The following is a 23,152-nucleotide window of genomic DNA, read 5'->3' on the forward strand; positions in this document are numbered from 1 at the left end:
GGTCCCGCTGTGTTCGCGAAGTGACCGCGAGGTGACGACGCAGTCGGCCCAAGATGGCCACGCTGGATCAATGAAACGCGAGTAATCGTAGTAAAAACAGAAATTGACAAGTGTGCAGGTGAACATCGGGCGTTGATTACGGTGTAAATGGACCATGGGGAAGGATCAGGAGCTGCTCGAGGCAGCGAGAAGCGGAAATGTCACCGTGGTCGAGAAGATTTTGGGTCAACGAGCGAAGAGGAGTGGTCCACTGGCAAGGTGGGTGTCACCGTGCTACACTTTGCTTTTCCTCGCTTGTTTCGCCGTTTCCAGCACTCTGTTTCACCTATCCGACGATCGTGTTCGCTCGAAACGCGATCGTTCCCGTTGGTACCTTGCGAAACGGGCCGGACTCTCTGTCATCATGTCCGTGGATCACCGTTTATCTGTCACCGATCTCTGACGAATTTCTCCCGTGCGACGTTTTCTGTGCCACGAATGACAAAACTGTGTATCACACGCTGTGCCCCGTATCGACGGACGTTTTGAATTATTTCCTGTCGCCCACGACGCGTTTAGTTCCGCGTTTAGCGGCCTGTTAATCGGGCACAGGTAACTGTGTCCGAATGTAAACCATATCAAACGAGTCATTACGCGTACCGGTACCCGTGTCTCAGTGAAATTACCTACGCTCGATTGATCGCCGCATTTTTTTCCAATTAATCCCGACGATTTCCGAGCGGTTCCCGCGCCGGTCGTTCTTGTTTTTTTTTTTAATCGCGTCGATTGTTGCCGCGTATGGTCGCCGCGTCAATTAAACCGCGGGGAACGTTTCCAAAGTGAATCGTACGCGGGCGGATGTTTTTGAACTTTTTTTTTTGTTTGGGCCACTGAACGTTATAATTAACGTCTTTCGTTTTTCTTCTTCTTCTTCTTCTTCTTTTTCTCTCTTCTCCTGCGCCCTCTCTTTCTCTCTCTTTTTTCGTTTCGATCACGCGAGAGGTTTTCGCGGGTAGCGCGCTGTTAGACGGTAATTGGATTTACGGCGCGTATTTTATGAAAACTGGGACCGTGCTCGGGCGAGCTCGCGGGTCCTCGCCGCGCGCTCGTGCGCGACGCTTAATAATTCGGAATTTTCGTGTAACACGTTTAATACGATTCCTAGGTGGAAATGAACGGGCGGAAGGTAATTTTCCCGGCATAATCGGGCTTGCTCTGAATATCTGTCGAGAATAATGCGCCCGTATGCGTTCGCGCGTTATTGTTCGGTGATTATTCATGATTTCACCGTGACCATGAATCACCCCGTTCAAGCACGATGGACGAAGACGCGTTCGGACAAACACGCAACGATTCGCCGTTGTCGATTGTTAGAGTTTTTCGAACAAATCTTTAGTCGCGAGAGGAGAACGTTCCACAGCGGAACGAAACACCTACCTTTTGGGACAGTGAATAGATAAAACAAAAAATAACAGGATTTTGGAATCTCGAGAAAAAAAATTTTAAAGAAAATTCTCCAGCATCGTCGGACGCATCTCTAGAAACAATGTAGCTCTCTCCGAAACAATTTATTCATAAAATCAAACACAACAAAGACAATTTGTACGTCCAGTTATTTATTTTCAGTTTATTATTAAAATAATATACTTGAAGAATGTTATTTGATGAGCGTTTTCTTACATCTGATTTGGCTGTTGGTTTGTTTAGTTTATTCGTGCACAGCATTATTTCTTTATATGGCTATTAATCCATTTACATCATTAGCGTATATATACGCTCCATTTTCCTCGTCACTATCACCGGAGCGCACATATACGCTCAATTTATTTTTTCTTATAATGCTGAAATATGAAGTTCTTTTACTTGTAGTAATTTTTGTAGTTAAAGTTTGGTGATAAAGGCCTTCTTTTCATATTTTCTTATGATGCAAATGGGTTAAATGAAACAATTTATGAAATAATCTTTGAATTTGCATACATTTTTATTTGTTCCAATTATGAATGTCACATAAGACGAACATAATAAATTGTATCGACTGGTCCTCAAGCGACTGGTTCGGTGGAAACTAGAATATTCGGAATCGAAAACAGTTTTCACCGTGTCCGTAGAAACGTGTCTTTTCATCGAACAAGACCGGTTAACATAAAGTTCTTGCATCGGAGGCCTGCAAAGCTGCTTCTGCTGGCCGGAAACGGTCCGGATACAAGTCCGCTCGAAAGTTCGCGGTCCATTGTTGAAAAGAAACTTCCGAAAGTGGACATCACGGCGAGCGTCGAACTTTCAGCAATCCGTGAACTGTGTCACGGCGAAGACGTTAAAAGAAACTGCGAAATGGTAATCGAGAAATGGATCTAATTAATTAAAAAGTGCGGCCCGCCACCGCTCGTTGTAATAAACCTCGGATGGAACGTTAGTTTGAAAAGGGCTGTTGTTGCTCGTCTCTTTGCAGAGCCAAGCTGCTATTGTGCTAGCGATATCTTTATGGGGAACGATTTAATTAAATCCCGGTGATAACCAACGAGAAATGTGTTGGGTCGTAGCGCGTCTGGAACCGGCACGAACCGTCTACGAGACTTATCGAGTCAGGCTATTTTCTATTTATGGGACAGATAAAGGGGCTTATTTGGTGGGTAGCTATTTATTTTCAAGGGTCAATGATAAACCTCCCGATAGTAGATCGCAGACGAAACGACGACGCAACGGTGCAGCCGAGCCGTAATATTTTTGTCCTTATCCGGGACCATGCGAAGATATTGACGCCTCTATCTCGAACGGTTAATTATACGAAATAAACGATGAGGAAATCATTTGCGCGTACGCTTCTTTAAATATCTTTGTACGGATAAGTCTCGCGTTAACAAGCTAGGAGCTCGACCGGTTGTAATTGGAGAGGATGTGTTCTTTTCTCATCGCGTTAATTTCCATAATCGAGTAGTAAATGGTAATATAATAGGCAATAATTAGTGTTCCCCTAATTATGCTGCAGTTAATAACCCGTTATACGCTTCTCTAGAAAGGCGGGGAGTCGTTAAGTTTTCATAACTTTAACATTTTCCATGAGCACGGTGGAACGGTACCGTCCATTAGTCGTAACACATTTTATTCTTCATACGATTTACGTAACGCAACGCCAAGAGAGGTGTCTTCGAACGATACAGTTTCCTTGGCAACAGTGATGAGATTGTGCAAAAACAGAGAGCCGTGTATGACTCGTTCTGGAGTAAACAACATTTAGCGTAATAACTTAGTCATCCTGTTCGAGCTAACGTAGCTTAGCAACACCGCCATCATGATGTTTAAAAGGCGTCATTTGAATACCTTGAAACTTCGTTTAGTTTTCGTCCGATGACACCGGCGTCAATTTTCTGTTTCCGGTAATTCGATGATCAGAGTTAACTAATTAAAGCAATTTCTGTATTTTTGTTTACAAATAATCTACACAACTGTGGCATTTAAAAATATACTTGTATAATAGTAAAAATAAAAGCTTCTTTTCCCATTTCAAATCTTCATGACGTACCAACTACTTTTTCATTAGTTGCTCGAACTGTCGAAATTTCTTAAATTAAATCCTTCTACAGGCTGTCCCAAAAATGTTGTATTTCTTTGGAAGGGCTGATTCCTGACGCAATTTCAAGTAACTCTTTCCTTTGCGAAAATGTTCTCCGCGGCTCAAATAATATGCATCGTTATGTGTATTTGTAAGTAATCTGCGAATTTTGTACATTTCGCATAAGTTTTACCTATTTCGTTCACAAAAGCGATCAGCGTTATTAATAACAATAGTTAGTTACTTGATAATGCAGTTTCCACTTCCAACTACGATTCAGTTAATTTTAGCATTAGTAAATTTGTATATTCAGCGGCATGAATTCGCTAAGAATCATTTTTCCTCGGGATAAAAATTCATGCAATTACTATTTTCATATACTGTAAAACGATTGATTTCTTTCCGTCTGTATTATAAGATGCACTTCTTTAAAATGTGACATTATAGATGAAACATAGTCTCTTGATTTAAAGTGCAAAGCAAAAATGAGTGAAATATTAGCCTAGGTTCTAGGTGTTAATGGCGACAAGAAAGTCACCCGATTTATGTCTGTCCTACAAGCAACACAGTGTGTCATTTTAAAAACGCTCAATGAACATTGGAAAATTGCCACTATAAATGTTACTTCATTTATCACCCTCTACCGTTTAATCTTGTTATTCGTATATATATATATATATATATATATATATATATATATATATATATATATATACTATTTGCAACGCGTAAAAGGTAGCTGCGCAGATGTTCACGTGTTCAAAACAACTTCCCCGCAATCTATGCAAATTGTAGATCAAATCGCGGGGAAGATCTCGTAATTGCGCGGCTGAATGATCGCAAGTGATTGAGCAGGTTCGATCGAAACGGAGGTCCACATACAACGACTAGAAGTGTGCGAGAACCCGAAAATATCGGATCGGCTCGGGAATTCTCTTAACTGAATCGGGATTCTCGAAATTTCAAGGCGATCTTCATTGGATACTGCTGCGCATTGAAAGTGTTTAATATGCAAAGAATAAGCGATCTCAGTTCGCGGTTGTATTCATAAAATGTGCTCCGGCAATCTCGACATTTTTCTGTCAAGAGACATATCGATTAAGTATAGCGTGTAGTGCGAGAAGCGCGAAAATTACATTATCTTCTTCGATCATTCAGTATCTGAATGAAATCATTCAGGAAATCAGCTGGATAGTCAAGGAACCATAAAACTGATTTTACATGGAACTAGCAATCAACCCACTTCCATTTTCATTTTCGCGATGGCAGACAATATTTGAATAAAATATATATTTAAAAAAAAAATAAACGATTAGACTAAAAAAAAAAATACCATTTGAATTGTAGAATATTTAAAAATATTTCGTTGCGATATTTCGTTGCGTGTGAAGATTCAAGTTGCGGCTCTCCTTTTTCATTGGAGTACCCTAAGAGTCTAACGTTTGTTATCATACGATAGCGTTCGTTTTGTTCGTTTTCGTTGCTGGGAAGTATGCCGATAAGAAAATTAATACGATACGTTTTAATTAGTGCGACGATAAAATATGACCCGTGTCACCTAACGTTGCGTTTCGTAGTTCACGCTTGTTCCTTATAACTTTCCCATCATCTCCCGGGTATGTAGTAATTATGCATTTTGTGTTCCTTAACACATATAGGATCACGGCCCGTAAAAATCTTTCGTTGTCAGCAAGGTCCAAAATTTTCGAATTTCCACAATCGTCCTTTTGGGTAGCCGGCACACCCCTAGTTCTCGCACATCTGTAAAAACGACGGCAAGGTCGTGGACCCTGTGTGAAGAGGATCGTTCAGACGATGGAGCGATTGATGGACGGGGACAATTAGTCGAAGCAGCCGGTGGCCTCGCGTCTTTATTGACCCAGTCCCGCGAATTTCTCGACAAAGGCGACTTTGTCGACGCTCGTCGCGCGTTCGTTAATTAAGTCAGGACGCACCGGGACGGGTGGTGGGAGACGACGTTTGCTTTCGAGAGGGCTGCGCGGGTGCGTGCTCCTCGTGTACAAGCGGCCACGCGTGCTTCGAGTGCGTTCACGCACTTTAACACTGATTGTCGCTCGTGAGCAAAACCGCCGGTAAGAAAGAGTACACGAGGAATGGAACGCGAGGGGGGAGCGGTGAGAGGGGCGAGGGGGGATGATGGAGGAGAAAGGCCGCAAGAAGCGTGCCCCATTTCCCCTGCGAGCCTCGCGAGAGCAGATGAGGCGAAACGGACGCGAGAAGGATGAACAGAGGAAGAGCCGAGCGCGAGATTCCTAAATGTATCGCACGCGGTGAACGCGCGTGGTCTCCTCTTCTAACAAATTGCCTCTTTTGCTCGTCACCAGCCGCGCAACTTGCCCATAACTACAAAGCTCGCCCGCGGCAACTTTCCGCCAAAGCTTTTTACCCATCCTCCCATGGTTTTCGTTCTTTTTCTCTCCCTCTCTCTCTCTCTCTCTCTCTCTGCCTCCGTCTCGGTCTCGCCCGTCACTCTTGTCGCGCTGCGCTCAGCCTTTTCGCCATCCTCCTCTCATCCGCCTACTCGACAAGAGATCAGAGGAAAGCAATATAAAATGCGCGACCGGAACCACACGGTGCAAACGACGCGACGCGAACAACGCGCGCCACGCCGGACCAGAAATATTTTCCGATGCTAATCGCGGCCTCGATTCGCCACTTGTTCCTGTGCCATTGGCCGCGAACGCGTTTATTCTCTGTTCGACCGGCTTTTGTTGACTTTCGATTGGCCAATCATTTTAATCACCGCTCCCGGAAAGGCCTTCGTTCCTCGGGTACGATGGTATCCATCACACCCCCCCCCCTCTACCGGGATTCCGCATGTCAGAATTCGTAATGCTTGCTGAATGTGAGTACAGTAACGCATCGATACTCCGGGAGAAGAAGATGGTATATCTCATATTTTCTAAAATTTTGTTGTGAAGACTGGTAAAAATATATTTTTCATGCCATCACTAGTTTTAGGCATGCCTGTTCTTTAATTATGTTACTAACTTTATTAATGTCGCTATCAACCCTCCTCAGAAATAGTCGCATACAGTATTCTAGGATCACCCGTTCATGCTTTACATTTCAGATCAACAAATCAGGTTTCATCGGTAACGTCGTATTTTAAAGAAGTTCATCTCGCAACAGAGACAGAAAGAAATTGATCGTTTTACAGAACGCAAAAATTGTAAGTGTCAACCGTTGATCCGCGTTTTTCAAAACATGCAGGCGCATTTCAAATATCAGTAAATGCGAGTGCAAAATCCCAATTACAAAAATGTTCGACATATTCTCTGAAAAAAATTCCGAAATGTTCGTGCAGAAACGGCGTCGAAAATCAGAATACCCCCTCCCCCCTTAAACGCGCAACAATCGTCTGTTCGTGGCTCCGGAAAGAAGTGGGAAAGTGCCCGAGCACCAGAAATTGTAATTAGTTTGGACATCACAGTTTTGCATCACCGTGAACGGGATTGATCAGAGTACAGTGAATTCGCGATATATGTCGCCGAGGACCGAATGATAAAGGTCGCGGAATTATCCCCACTACCGCGGAGTATACCCGTGAGGGGCCAAGAAGCTCGAGGAGTGTAACATAATACGGGTCGGGTATATTGGTGTGAGACCAGGAGACCACTACTAATCCAATAACAACTTTTTTATTTTTCATTTTTTTTATGGGACTTTCACCAATATATTTGTGGAATTGTTCTGATTGAAATGATACCAAATATGACATGATTCCGATGATATTTACTTGTGTAATGAACGACGAAAGTTACTTCCCATCACAATTATATTAACGGAAAATTAGTGTATTAAACTTAGTGAACTTTCATCGTTCATTACACATGTAAATGTCATCGGAATTATATCACATTTGGTATAATTTTAATTAAAAAGAAAAATGCCACGAATATGTTGGTGGAAGTCCCATAAAAAAATAATGAAAACATAAAGAAGTTTTGTTATTTTTGTATTACGTTTACGCTTCTCGGCGACCGAGGCCACTCGAGCTTCGCTGTGCTTTTCTACGTTCGGCACTGCATCAAAGAATAGTAGGATCTCGTCTGCAGCATTTGCCGCTGTGACTTTGACCAATAAAATGTAGGACGAAACTATTTACAATCCTCGGCGGTGAGCATCGCTTTCCTTTTCCACGTTCGGCGCGAATCAAAGAATCCTGGGAAATAAGCGACATCAAGACCCGTGCTGCTGACATACAATACGGATTCACTGTAGATGGAAAACGCGGCGTGCTTGTGAATGTGTGCAGTGTCTATACTGACCCCTTTTTCCACGCTTCCGTGGCAATCAAATCAGTTTTGTCTCGTTCACGAGATAGTGTTAAATCGAAGCATTACAGGCTCCCGCAACGAGTCAATTACACTCGACCGATTTCGTTGTAACGCCCGTATTCGTCCTCCGCTGCTCTGGAAGAAGGAATTGATGCGTTAAACGATCCACGAGGGGATAATTAGCCGGCACCGAGGCGTTCTGCCATAACAGGAACGCCGCGCCGCGTCGGTCGGTGTTCGTTCCGAGACGGACCAATGGGCGGTCATCCCTTCGAGACAACCCCTGTGTCACCTTTTCGAAAAGGTGTTTGCGGGAGGAAGGACCTTTTGCGACATCAGCACGGGTCGTGCTTCTTCTCTGCTCCCCTATTATTCTTTCTACAACACTTTGTTCGTCTCGCAATCTACTTCCCCCGGTTGCGTGTTTCATCTTTTCTCGTCCGTTGAGTTATCTACCTCCATTTATTACTATTCTTCCTATGTCGTTTTTCTTCGTTGAAGGAAGGGGTGTGCCACCCCCCAAGTTTTATATTTCTTCCTAAAATCTGATCCATAACTGAAATTGCTTTGAATTTTTGCGCAAAATCTAGGTAAACTGTTATGGTTATGTGTGATAAAAGGCTGGAAGTAAAGGGAAAAAAATTTCATTGAATTCAATATGTATTATAAAGATAAGTAATTTTTGGATCTTTTCTAAAAATGAGGGCAATACCCCCTTAGTAACATTTTGATAGTAACAGTGAATAGATGCAACAAATTATTCTGCTTATATATGCAAAAATCACTATGCATTCACTGCGTGTCTATAATTTACATATAAGGCATTTGTTGCGTCCTCGATATCCCAAATTTTCAACTGTTTTTAAAAGTGAATAAAAAGTGAAAAGAATTAGTTCATTAGATGACAAGTAATTTCTACAATTTTCATATGCGTTAAACATTTAAAAATTGCGTCTTGAATATACGTATACTTTTATCGAAATCAGTTTGTTATGATGTACAAACGATTAAAATCGTGAAGAAAAACGCAGATTTTCACGATTTTTAGCCTTCAATTGTAATAAATCTAAATATTTTTACATCTTTCGATGCCTATCATTTTTTTCTAGATTAACTGATCTCGATGAAATTTTCAGAATGTAGAAACAATGCACTATCTAGAGTAAATTTGTTTCCCTATATATGAATCCAGTAGATGCACCAACTTAACTGGCATAATTAAACACGCATAATTTTTGAACCAGTGAATTCCTCGCCTTAAAACTTCGATTTTTGGCATTTTCTCGTTAGGATGTACAGGATGATATAGTAAAATGTTTAAAATGTCTGGGTTGCCAAGGTGAAGTTTAACCAATCATATAGTTCTCCACTAAACGTCTGCTCTGTAATATCGAAAATTATAAGCCGGCCGCATTACCATCCCCTTCTTTATAATTTCGTTTTACCAGTGTTTGCTGTTGTCTTGTTCCGTTGTTTTTCGATTTGTTGTTTTTCGGGTTTCATTTTTATTGCTCTACGTTCCTGTTTCTTTCGCCAGCCTCTCTCTCCTCCCGATCCAATTTGAACCTTCTCCTTCTCCACCGTCTATTTCGAATCCGTCCGTCTCTCTCCTCATCTTTCTACCTTTCTTTGTTTTACTATTAGCCACCCTCTGCCCAGTTCGCCTACTCTATCCGCCTCTGGCGCGGCGTAAGGGTGCGTTCGTACCGAGCACTCACATCTGCAGAACCGGAAAGGGCTGGGATAGAAGTTCACCCTTATCCCTCGACATTTTATTGCTCCTCTGACCTCGAGTGCCGGGGAAAACCTCGTAATTCAATGACTCGGGGTTCTCCTGGATATTTCACTCTAAACGCTACTGTTATTGTTTTCGACATTTCATTCTCGTTGTTGGAAACGGTCACCTTTTATTAGTTTGCGAGTATTGTATCGATTCACCGAAAATCATAATCTGGTGGAAATGGTGTAGTATCCGCCGAATAGAGAATTCGTCTTTTGAGAAGCCGGTTTTAGATTCTCGAATTAATATCGAAAACTTAATTAACTATCTTCGAGATTAAGTTCAGCAGACATTTTGTGGTTTTTGAAATTATATTTCCTGAAGAAGAATACTAAATGAGATGAAAATTTGTAAACGTAGACGTTATACGAATGTGTATTTTATTTTGTTGTACTTTTATAGTTCCATAAATATTATATAACTGAAAAATTATTCCGATTCAACGGGTTTTAGTTGTGTCACAGTTTTTTCATTTATTCAGTTCTGTATAGTGTGTAATGGATTTCGTTATATTTTTTTATGTCCATGAATATTAGAGAAACTGAAAAACTCTACGAATTAGTACGAATTCTAATTAATTCAATGTTTTTCATTTACTTGTAGTTTCACAAACATTAAATGAACTGAAATATTTTAGAATGTGGGTAAACTTTTTTCCACGTTTTTGATCACTTATTTTTCTCTTTCTTTGACAATTTTTATCTTGCGTACAAATCCGCAGTCTAGTGATAACAATTCTCTTCCGTTTTTATGTGATCTTTTATTATTTCCATTAGGGAAACATTTTGTTTTCCAAATTTATATAGCATCTGGATGTTAGATTAGTTTTAGAGTAGTTTCGTTTTGTATTAAATATTTCCCATTACGTTGTTATATTTTGTTAATTTACATTAGACTCGGGGTTTGGAAAGGATTTCCCCTACATAATATATGATATTTCATGTATGCTAAACCGAACGGGGTTCTAGAATCAATCACGTCCGCTCTAGCGTGCTCTATCGCGTAAGAATTTAAGCAAGTAAATACTAAAGCCTAGTTAAGTATAAGTACGTTTATAGCAATTTGAAATAGCATTTTTATGAATCTTGCAGTAAAGAAACTTCACGGTAAAGAGGGAGAAGCGTGTCTAAAGTTTTGCTGAATGATATTTCATGTATGCATAAAATGAGAGCACGTCTTATTCACGTTCAGTCCTCAATACATAACCGCGCCATGCAGCCGTCCCTCAATGTTGGTATCAACCTCTTCTTCCTCTTTCCGTCCTCATTGAAACGCTTTCCGAGCTTTTTTTAGCCGTCTTTCACGTGAATCGCTCTGCAATCTTTTTTCTGCGATATACTCTCTTGGTATTTCCCATGATTGTAAAAGTATTTCAAGATACGAAACACGTCCCTTGCAAACATGGCACGCGAAGCGTTTTCTTCGCTCGAGTTAAATACGGTCTCTACTCGATAAATGTCCCGAATATCTAACCTATAATTGTCCCGGAACTATCTCCGCTAGCGCGGGGTATACCCCGTGAGTACCCAGGAACCTCGACAGGAGTGTATTATGGATAAATACATTTATTTAAATATTCTAAAAGAAAATTTATAAAAGGAATACTGACAAATTGGAAATTGGAAAGACATTTTATTTTCAGCAAGATCGGGGTCCCAAGCACATTGACCATATACCTCTCACACATTACCTACTCCCCCGCAATCATCAGATTTAAAACCGACACAACACATATGGCGGGAACTCGCAAAACCGATACGCAAATACCACATTAGTCAAAAGAGCATCTCAAAAAGATTTTGAAAGAGAGGTGGAGTAAAATATCAGGAGATTTAATTAAAAGTTTCATTCATTCAACGCCGAACAGATTATGTACAAGCTGTTACTAGTGCAAATGACAATTTTATGAAGTATTACTCAAAAGATTTATAATAATTAATGGCAGTGTACGAATACTTTCCGACAGAATATCTTTATGCGAAATAAAAATTGTCTGCATCGATTACAAAAAACAGAAACCAAGTGGAATGTTATTTCTTCCCTTGCTAATTTTAATAGATGAGAAACAGTATATTGACATTTGAAATTTTTAAAATTTTCCTACAATTTCAAATTTTATCTACTCAATTTTGTTATAAATGCATAAAGATCCGCAGTCTAGTTATAAGTTACAGAGGATTGTAATTGAGTTTTGTTTTGTTTATATTTGTTACTGTTAACGTTATTGTACAATATACAGTCAAATATACGTTAATGTAATCAATAATATAGAAAATAATATAGAAAATGTCTCTGGCTAGACCCGTGTACATATATCGAGTAAACACTCTACACGTACTGATATAAGTATTGTTCTCCACTATCTTCTATTTTATTCTTCAATTCACATATTTTCATACCCCTTTCTTAACACATTATCTACCGGCGATTGTTCTATAATTTTTTGAAGTTTATGGTCGAAGGCGCAGGACTTTTTAATTAGTTCTTCAACAGCAATAGCAACTCCAATCGTAGAATAACGAGTTACCCACAATTATGTGATCTAATTTCTTTTGCTATTATTATGCAAAAAGAGATTGTAAAGCTGCTTTTCTTTCGGCACAATGATTAAAAATTCTATTCAGAGGCCTCCAGTAGTGTTAACATTAATGTTAACCGAATGTGACCAGTAAAAAATTTTTGTCGACGAGATTGATCATGCGGTAACCAAAAAACTATTTTCTCGTGAATAATGATTTCCGTTAATGAATATAAAATTACGGTCATCGATGATGGTTACGGGTAACCGAAAAAAATTCCGGTGACTTATATTGGTTACTAGTAACCAAAAAATATTAATCGTTTAAAATGGTTAGTCGTAATCAGAATATTAAAACTTGATATTTTTTGAACATTTTATTTCGTGGGAAATATTACTGAGCGTTATTGATATCTGAAATTCATTTAAATAGATATTTCACTGAATGACTTTTTCCGAAAACATTTTAAAAATAACTGTTATTTTAGATCTCTGAAAGTTTCTAGCGAATCACTAATATGCACCAGAATTAGATTTTACGACCCCAAGAACCCCTAAAACCGTTCTGTTTGTAATTAACAGACTGCGGATTTTATGCATTTATGACAAAAATGTACGGGTGTAATTTGAAACAGCAGAAAGATTAAAAGCATTTGACAATGTCAACACATTTTTTACAACTTATTAAAACCACAAAAAAGAGAACTAAATTCATATTTGGCTCCTGTGTCCTATAATTAATGCAAACAATTTTTATTTTACACGAAGATCCGCAGTCTAGTAATTAATAATGTACAATTAATGGAGGCATGAATTTTGTCCAGCTTTTTCTCGTGTGGTACTCAACAGCCAAAAAAAAACTGAACGTTTAATTAAGTGAGCCGTTTATTTTGAAAGTAGCCCAAGTCCATTTGTCAATTATTATTTGTTGCCCGTAATTACGTGTACAACTTCAAGTTAGCTGTCATAAATAACATTTGCGGTTAAGTATATTCAGAGTATATGCGATAATTTTGGACAAAAAATTTTTTGGAGACACAATTTTTAAAAGGGTAGAGAATTCTAACGGAGAAACAATAAATTGGTTAAAAATATGCTGGATGCGTTTTTTGAGAGATGAACCATTGAGATGGTTCGATAATATCGAAATTCGATTTTGAGAGATGGACAGTATGTAGTCCCTGCCATATAAAATTTTCTATAAGATATCAAAGGACGAGAATGCAAAGTTTAAAATCCTGGAATTATTACCACGTCGGGGTAAACCAAGAAAGTTCGAAAATATTGTATTGACACCACTTTATAAAAATATAAGATGAATTACAACAGCGAAATACAAGGACATGATGGACTTACTATGATACATACCACTGGAGCACCATGACTTCTTAAAATCCCTCCTGCATACACAAAATGTAGATGAGCAGTAACTTGTTATGTAATTTATGTAGTTAGAAAATATCCTGAATTGCATAAATTGTGTTTTTGAAGTGTTGTAAAGATATATAAAGTAAATTGAGTATGGTTTTTTCAATTTGAAGCATTTTAAATTATGTCGAACGGACTTGGGCTCTTTCAAATTTTATAACGAATCTGGTTGTTAACTTTGAAAGTGGCTTAACTCCGTTTTTGGTAAGAAAACACGTATTATTCACTTAACAATTGCTATTATTTTAATAGAAACTGTAAATTTAACTCTTTTAGATACACTTAAGCAGTATGACACATTGCTATCCTATACATACATTTTTTTATTTTATTGAAACACAAACCCTTAAATATCTCAATTTAAGTTCAAGTGGGCTTGGGCCACCTTCGAAATAAACGGCTCAAGTACTCGACAACACGTTGAACGCGCACGATACCGGCGATCGACGCGCGACGTCAACAATCGTTTCGTGCGACTTCACCCGTGCGATACTCTATTACGCCGCGTATCATCGTATCCGAACGCACGATCTACTTAAGCCCCATTAGGTATCGTTAATGCGACACTATTCTGCTTTGGTCCGTTCCACGAACTGGAGTAGGTCCACGCGCGAGCGTTTCTCATGCGGTCGCGATCATCGAGGCGCGCAGCGCGGCGGTGCTCTCTCTCTCTCTCTCTCTCTCTCTCTCTCGGGGTTTCCGCGTGGGCGGTAAAAACAACGGGTGCAATTATCCCTGCGGCGTGCGGCCGTTCGCTACATTGATCGTTCGGCGTCTTGATTAAAGCCTGCAAGAAATTGCCATTATAGATGCCTGACAGACGGCGGCGGTGCTTTCATTCGGCCCCCTTTCGTCGCCGGCGTAACGGTGCCCCGCGCGCCGGTTCTGTCCTCTGTATCTTTCATGTCCCCTCGATCCGGTAATGTTCGTAGACGTCGAGGGGCACTGGGCGATGTCCTTTTTGCAGACAATCTTCAGGGTTTAATTAAGGAACTTGGGCAAGCGGATAAACTCGATGAATGGGGCGGACGAGGCACGAGCTGGCGGCGCGACCGACGCGACGGAGAAAGACACGCCGAAAGTTGCCCGGGGGGTGGAGCGAGACGCTCTAGGGTCGGAGGACGAAAGAAAGGAAGAGTCAAACGTCCCCGACTGGCCTACTGGAGGGGGGGGGGGGTTTGAGTCAAGCGGGAACGAGCTGTGACCATTCCCGATGTGCTCTCTCGCGTGTGTAGACGCTCGCGTTCAATTTGTATTCCGGTGTGTGTGGCTACGCTACTTGTCCCAGGGCCGATGTCAGGGCAGAGGGCATACGGGGAGTTGTCCGTGTGTCGTTGACTTGAAGAGAGCCGGCTACTACCGCCGCGCCGCGCCGCGACGGCCCGTTGTTAGGGCGCAGAAAACAAATACCAGCGCGACTCGGTCGGTAAAGAGCGACGCGCGGGAGGATAGTTAAAGGGGGCCGTGGAGGGACGACGACGGCGACGACGACGACAAGCGTCGCGGCGCGAGCGAAACATGCAAAGAGAATCAGGGAAATCCGACACGTGCCGTCCTCCTCGCCCCGCTAGCTCTTTCCTATTCTTCTTCCGGCCAAAAGCTCCTCGAACTTCCAAGCGTAGCGGGGCACTCCGCGGAGCCCTCGAGTGTTCGTTTCTCTTTCTTGCCCAACCCCTTCCAGACTCGGGAGCCACCCCTTCACTTGACTCGACGAGCGCGTCAGGGGCCACAGTTTGCCTACGTAAAATCGACAGTTTCTCCCCGTTTTTGATCTTTAGTTACAATGGATTAGAGGTTCCTTGAGAGTCGCAAGAGCCGCGGCGACGGCGGTGCCGCCGGTTGCGGCGGGTCCCGAGGCTTGAATAATCTCTCTCTCTCTCTCTCGCAGCTGCACGCGTCCCGTTACCGTGGCCCGATCATTTAAAGTGCCGGTATCTGAAAGCTTAATGACATCGTTGCTTAATGACGACGACGGCCCGCCGGCCCTTTGATCTACACCGCTCCGCAGAGAAAGGCCTTCGGTTCCCGTAATTGTTTTGCGTAAACTGAATGCACCGCTTTGATGCCGGAACCGACGCCAACGCCGATTCAGAACGTTTTCCGTTAACGAGGCGAAATCTCGGAGTTTTCTGCTTTCCCGTGCCGTATGGGATTTCGCGCGAAATTGTTCAGCACCGGAGTGAACCATCGACGAAAATTTCCGGATATTTCGGTCCGCCATCTTGATCCCTACTCCGATAGGACGAGAACTTCTCTCGCCACTTGTTGGGATAATAGAACACTAATGACAACTGCACCAATATGTGAATACAGTGATTTCTTCATATATGTCGCCAAGACCTGGATGATAAACGTCGCGGAATGATCCCCACTGCCGCGGAGTATACCCCGTGAAGGGCCGCGAAGGACGAGAGGTCTCGATCGCCGAGAAGTGTAAACATAACATGGCTCGGGTATGTCTCTTGGGCGATACACGACGCTGGCAAACCCGTGTTCGTGACATATATCGAGAATTCACTGTAGCAGGTTTAGAAAGACAGAAAAAAGAAAACATTTTTAACACTAAACCTACCACGGTTAAAAAGGACCGGTTTTCTATTTCACAATTATTAAAATTATAAAAATGTTTTCATAGGAAATTACTGAATTGACTTCTTTATTTAAGCACATACTATAATGAAAATCGTACAAAGTTTAAGCAAATTCAATCTTCGCCCTTCTATAAGACGTTTCACTTTTATATATTTTGTGCTTGGTAGGTTTAGTGTTAAAGAAAAGGGAAACCAAGATTGAAACTCCAAATAAAAATACAAAATTGAAAGTAAACAAATTTTTTTTAATTTTTTAAACCCACGAAATTAAAAAAAAATGATAAATGGTAAGAGAGCTTTGAACACGTCACCTTGGATTACGAGTTCAGTACTTTACTACCTTCGCTAGTGTATCAAGATATTTCCTGGATATCATGAAATTAAATGTTAATTATTTTTATAAATAATAAGTATTGTGCAAACGCTCGGACATGTTTCTGCTCATTTTGACTCTAATTTCGCCAGAAAAGTTTAATTAAAATCGACGTCCCAATCATTGTCACCTCTCTTTGTAAGAGTTTTACCAAAGTAATTTGTACATGACAGTGGCACTGATTGCATGGAAAAGTCCATTTTAAAAAATTTGTAACATACAATTGTCGATCACTGCCTTAAACGCGCAGTTTTATAGAAATTGAACAGCGCTCATGAAAATCAAGTCTGAAGCTATGCCGCAATCATTAATGACGACGCAGTTAATGTAAATATTATCTCTACGTAGACCTTATCTCTATCTGTAGATGTACAATGGAGGAACTTTGCAACTCGACTAATTGTAAGACAACAATTCATAGCAAATGGAATAGTCTCACTTTCATGGTAAATACTTTCGCACTTTCAATATTATATTCATAAATTTAATAGTAATTTATAAAATTCGAATGCTAACTGAAGAATTAACTATAATTTCTGGTTAACTTGAAGCTGAAACACTATGAGATTTTTTAAAAACTACAGGTGCCTCACTTTCATAATAAACGGCTCATACGATGAGTTTTGTTACTGCGTTTGCCTTTATCGTTAATGGAAACATTTTCCACACTGAAAATACGAATAATTACAACGATAGAAACTCACGTTATTTGAAAAAAAAGTGTTTGTAAAAGTCAAGAGTAGCCTGCAAAAGGCTCATTCCGAAATATAAATTAATGGATTCGGTGGGCTGAAAAAAAAGGAGGACACTATTTTCGCAATTCGGTGACGTAGGGGACCAAGCCAGCGAGAAAACGACGCGTAGGAGATGGCAATATTTAGTTTGCTCGATTAATACACATCATAACCGACGCTCGAAGGCTCGGTATTTGCTCAGTTCTCGTATCCGTCATATGAAGACCGAGACGTAAAAATATGTATGTATGTTTGCCCTCGTCCTTCGGACTGTCACACGCGTTACTCTCGCGCACGATATTAGAAACGTTCCGACGCATCGGCCTTATTAATGTCGCATTTTCCGCCTGTACCGCGGCGCGCAAACAGGATTCCGGCTTGCACTGTCATAGCGATATTGCTCGTTGGTAATGGTTTATTAGATTGATGATTGTTCGCGGATGTTCCGCCGCTTTTGATCTGGAATCCGAATAGCGGGATCGACGTTACACGGGAACAATTTAAGTGTACAATCAGTTGATCATACAAGTCACTGTGATCCGAGAGCTCCGTTCGCCGGCGTTGTTCTCGAAAGTGTTACACAATCGTAAACAATATTCAATAACACTTTTTAGCGAATGATATTTACCCGGGACGAGCGTTCGCTGAAAATTGTTGGTCGTGGACAAACGTTTCGAAATCCCCGTGTTTGTCAAAGCGACGCACCGTCCGTACAAACGCCCGTCTATGGCAGAATAAAAATTCCACGAGCGAACGCATAAAAATGGTCCGTGCGCGATCACAATTTAATTCTCTACGATGTAAAGGCCGCTCGAGCAGACTACGAAATCTGATAGAGACACAAAAATGTGGCTCTCAATAAATGCAGTTAGGCGAAACGGTCCACATCTCGTTACTGCACCGATACACTACGATGATTCTTCAGCATCGTGTTAAACAATAGGAAAAACGGTCGGCCATGTTCCAAACCAAAGAATTACGCGATGATTACAGTGCTCCCTCGAACAAAACGCGGATCTTTTTTATAAATTTTGTATTTTTTTACATTTATTTTGAACCAATTAAGCATGTCTCAGATGCCGAAATCTGTACGTAGATCTTATCTCCGAATCCGCCATTTTGTTAACATTTTTCTAAAATATTATTAGTTCTTATACTATATTTGTGTAATGTACAGGGTGGTCCTTTTAAGTAAGGCCTTTTAACTTTACCGTAAATGAATACCATATCAACTTTCTCTTGCATGGAGTAATTCATTTCAAACAGCACGTCGATACACTGATAGATACATTGAAACAGATCGGGATTTCACACCGTTAGGTATCATCAGTATTGCGACAGTAAACATGTTTATTTACATTCACTCTCTTGATTGTAGAGTCTTGGTCAAGGCCTACGATCTTGATAGACATCAGTTCTAGCTAAAACTTAAATTTTCGAAGATCAAGGTCATTTCAAGGTCATCTTATTATACATATCCGAATGTATTTTGTGATCAGTTACACGATACAATAAAAAAGAATGTAGTTACAGATCAAAAAACACCGATGATCTTGATAACTCCGAAAAAAATGACTTTCGGAAACAAATTTTCTTGTCAGATATTTGCACCATTGACACCATGCACATTAGGTAGCAAACATTTTTTGCATCACAATAACCTGAAGAGATATTTAGGTGGCCTTATCAATCAATTTCTAAATTTCTCAAATAATCCGTACAGAAATCACGTTCACGATTTTCGGGACTCTTGCGAGTTCTAGGCCTATGCCAGAGTCATTTCTGACCCACGCCGATATTTCACCACAGTTTTCTTTCGATATAAGGCGATGGCTCGGGACCGGGTTTTGTCGTATTACGGAGGAAGAAGGAGAAGAAGGGAATTTCCTAATTTCGAAATGAAAAGCGTCGTCTTATGTAGGAATAAAATTGTACGTATTGTCAGTCGCTCGAGCTTATTCCCACTGCGACGGGTCACGAATGACCCAGGCATAGGAGGGTTAATCGAATATTTTCTATAAGTATAAGAGTTTAATTTTCTCCTTAACTCTACAACTACGGGGATAAAGATTCATCTATGGGGAATTATTCAATAGAATTTTTTTTGAGCATAATATATTCTTGCCATTTTTATAAAATAATGTAAAATAATCGCACTTTTAGTGCTCCGTAAATCTAATGTTACATATCCGAGTTATCTTTGAAGACTTCGTTATGACAATGTGAGCTGTGCACCATTATGCGAAAGATAATGTAATTTAAGAGCAGAATGTGAAATGCAATCCGGACTGTTAAAAGGTAGACATTGTTCGCGAGAAGACCAGTTAGATTTATCCGACAGGACGCAGGATTTTTGACCAGCTCGTTAAGTTATGTAAATTTTAACATTAGCGGGGCTATAGTAGGCGTGTCTTCAACGGTATTGTTTTGACGCGTTAATTGCGTGTTCCTGGTAACACAACGATACATGCGAACGACGGTAATGATACAATTACGACTCCATTTGCAAACCACCTACGGTTTCCTCAATTTCAAAATGCACATCCGCAGACACCTTTTCCCGGAATCTCGTCACAGACGTGTAGAAACAATTTCACAAAACACTGTACGAGTTGAATAATCTTCAATTTCACTGTCCCTGGTGCGTATTCTCTTGACATTTATCATTTAACTATAAAATCAGCAACATTTTTTCATACGTCTCCTATTTTAATTGAACCCATTATCTTTTCCCGTTAAAGAATTTATTTTCACTAGTTATCGCGGACGTGGAATTATTGTCACGCTATATAATTATATAAATGTAAATAAAAATATAACGATAATATTCTTTTAGCATCAAAAAATTATAAACGCGAGGAAAATGATTTTCAGAAAGTTTTAGGCGATACATAAATCTCTGCAACTACATAACTGTAGGTATCGATTAAATGAAAAATATAATAAAAATTTGTTTTGTCTTTACGAAAATTCTTACGCGGAAAAATAGCTAATTGGAAGTATATTTCTAATGGAAATAATTTTAAATATTTGAAAAGAACGTGTCCATATTCCTATATTCTTCTAATATTTTTATTGTCTTAATTTTTACCTTTTCTTGTCTTGGAATTTCTAAAAATCGGGCATAAACTTTCGCAATCATCCAATAGATAAAAAGATACACATTTGGGACCAAATAGTTTCAGCTCTATGAAAAATTGGTTCATTGTCAAGTTGGCTTCGACAAGAATTCGTTTTTTTTGTCTAGTTCAATCGACAAAATTAAAAAATTTTATATAGGACAAAACCCCATGCATATAGCCAGTACATAGTAATGAATGAAATTTTTTCGTTTGAGGCTTTGTTTTCGAGAGAATCGAGATTTCGCGTGCTTTAGTATATGCAGGAAGTAGAATTGGTTGGTCATGATCAGACGCGTCAGACGATTCCTATCGAGTAACATGCGTACTCGCTAAATATTCCAAGTCGATTTTCTCGAGAACGAGGCCTCAAATGAAAAATTTTATTCTCCATTTTCGATTTGTGTTTTTCGTGTAGAATCGCCCCCTTGTCGGTTGTACCACCGATGCTGGGCACCCTATAGAAACGATATACAGGTTGAGACACCTAAGAATTTCACCGAAAATACCTCCATTGTTTTTAGCAATACGAAAAAATGTTTGGTCCAGTGGAGCAATTATTATTATTCTCTAGGTCATATTTTCCGATATTTCAAGGTCATCGTTGTTTTTTTTTAAATGAAATTATAGCTAATGAAAAGGCAAATTGAACCATGTATAATATATAGACCTTCAAATGACCTTTGAGGGAGTTATTCTTCAAAAAGCATGACTTGACGTACGAAGACCATGTTCGTGCTTACCGTACCCTAGTAAGGTTCCGTTTATGTAAACACTGAAAGAAGATCCTTCGAAGGTCATTCGAAGTTCAACATATTAAACATGGTTGAATTTGTCTTTTCATTAGCTATAATGTTAAACTAATCGAGATACGTCGTTCCATTTAAAAAAACGACTATGATCTTTGAGCTAGAGAAAAAAGACTTCTCCGTCACAATAATCGCCCTATTGAATAAAATATTTTCTTTCTGAAAAATTTTTTCGTATTACTAAAATCAACGGAGAATATTTTCGGTGAAAGTCTTGGGTGCCTCACCCTGTACATCGAACCGCACATATGCATATATTTATATTGATACATATTTTTAATATATTTGACATATAATTTGTATTTTAAACGAACCTTACGCACCCGACACTAGGAGAAATCTCCCTACATGTCTGATCTCGAGTCTAGACGTGTGAATGGTGGTGAAGATAATGAAGGATCGCATCGGCAGATCTAAGAAAGGTGTCGCGCTCGTCTTCAGGGGGGATGCACGCGGGGCGCGTACGCATTGTTTTTGCCGGGGTAGATACGCGTGGAACGTTTATCTCTATACGCGACAAAGGCGCGTAATGAGAACACGTGTTGGATGCAGGAAGCTTCATTAGTGAACCCGTTCCCTGTTCCTGTCCGCGGGGCCCATTGTGCGACCAAATCGTCTGCGCGGCGCCGATGCTGCTCGCGATTCTTTGCCTCCGCGAACCCATATAGCCGCCGGCTATTTGTTGCCAACGGTAAACATGAATACCTAATTGCGGAAATGGGCCTAGGCTGTCGCTGGCCTATATGATCTTTACCGACGACCCTGCACAATCGGGTCGGTTTCACAAAATAGTCTTCTGCTAGCATGTTCGAGGGACTTCTGTTACCCTTTTAAACCGATTCTTATTTCTTGGCCGGCCGATGCGATGGCGGATTACTTCTGACTCCGTTTCTTATACAGGGTGTTGATTTGAAATCTTTCCAGCCGAATATCTCGAAATTAAAAAGGTACAATATCTCCGATAGTAGTGCGTGGATAAAAAAAAAAAGTATCGCACGAAAATTGCTGGTCTTCTTACGTACAATAAGATCCCATAATAAAAAATATAGGTTTCCATTTGAAAAAACAAATGACCTTGAAAACGCCACCCAAATAAAAAACTGATGCTCTGCCCCCCTCTTTCCCCCTCGAAATCCTTGGACGCGTGTTTTACACTTCTTTAATATCTTTCATACTTTTCGAGATATTCGGCTGGAAAGTTTTCAAATGAGCAGCCTGTGTGTACCCCGCAATTGTCTACATTCTATACAGGGTGTTTCCGACATCGTGATACATGCGGTCGGATGGTGCACGCTGAAACAAATCGAAGAAAAGGAATAACATTTTTTCGTTTGATTTTTCGTGTACAAGTAAACGTAGCATGAGTGGATTCAACTGTGTTCCGTCTTGCACTATTTCTTTACGACTGCACAAGTAAAAACGACAACATGACGAATCGTTTTCTGGCGGTCTTTAAATAGGACTTGGCTGATGCGTCTGTTTATTATCTACCGGTTCTACTTCCTGCAAATACTGGAGCACGCGAACTCGGCGGATTTTCAAACTGATTTTTCTTGAAAACGGAACGTCGACCGTGAAAATATTATTCCTTCTTTTCAAGTGGTACAAGCTGTTTTCACCGAAGCTATTGCAGATAGAAACTTGAAATTTTGAGGTGTACAATGATGGGATAGGTAAATGGCACTTTAAAGTGTAAGATATTGTGGGGATGAGTTTCTTAACCCCTTAGCGTACAAAGATTAACGTGAAACATTATTTAACAGCAAATATTACGAAACACGTGTTTACATAAATTCATTGTTGAGCTTACACAAATGATAGGTTAAAGAGTAAACGGTATCTTTGGTTACATCCAATTTCACTTAATTGGTATGTTAAGGGGTTAACAGTGCAAAGGGTGCCACCCCCATGTTTTTTAAGTGGGGTGGCGTATACAGTTTTCAATATTCAGGAAGATCATATTAAACCCT

General features: G+C 40.2%; 1 protein-coding gene across 3 annotated transcripts in view; it reads left to right on the plus strand.

Annotated features, from left to right (window-relative positions):
• Positions 1-32: 32 nt before the first annotated feature.
• Positions 33-23,152, plus strand: part of LOC143353971 (ankyrin repeat and sterile alpha motif domain-containing protein 1B) — a 152,995-nt gene continuing 129,875 nt past the window's right edge. The window contains exon 1 of one of the 3 annotated variants that reach the window (XM_076787601.1): positions 33-258. In XM_076787601.1, coding sequence (XP_076643716.1) covers positions 155-258 — 104 coding nt within the window. In that variant the 5' untranslated portion in view covers positions 33-154. The remainder of the gene's footprint in view (positions 259-23,152) is intronic. The other 2 variants (XM_076787599.1, XM_076787600.1) reach the window with 2 other exon arrangements.

Source organism: Halictus rubicundus, chromosome 5 (assembly GCF_050948215.1).
Source record: "Halictus rubicundus isolate RS-2024b chromosome 5, iyHalRubi1_principal, whole genome shotgun sequence".
Classification (NCBI taxonomy): Eukaryota; Metazoa; Arthropoda; class Insecta; order Hymenoptera; family Halictidae; genus Halictus; species Halictus rubicundus.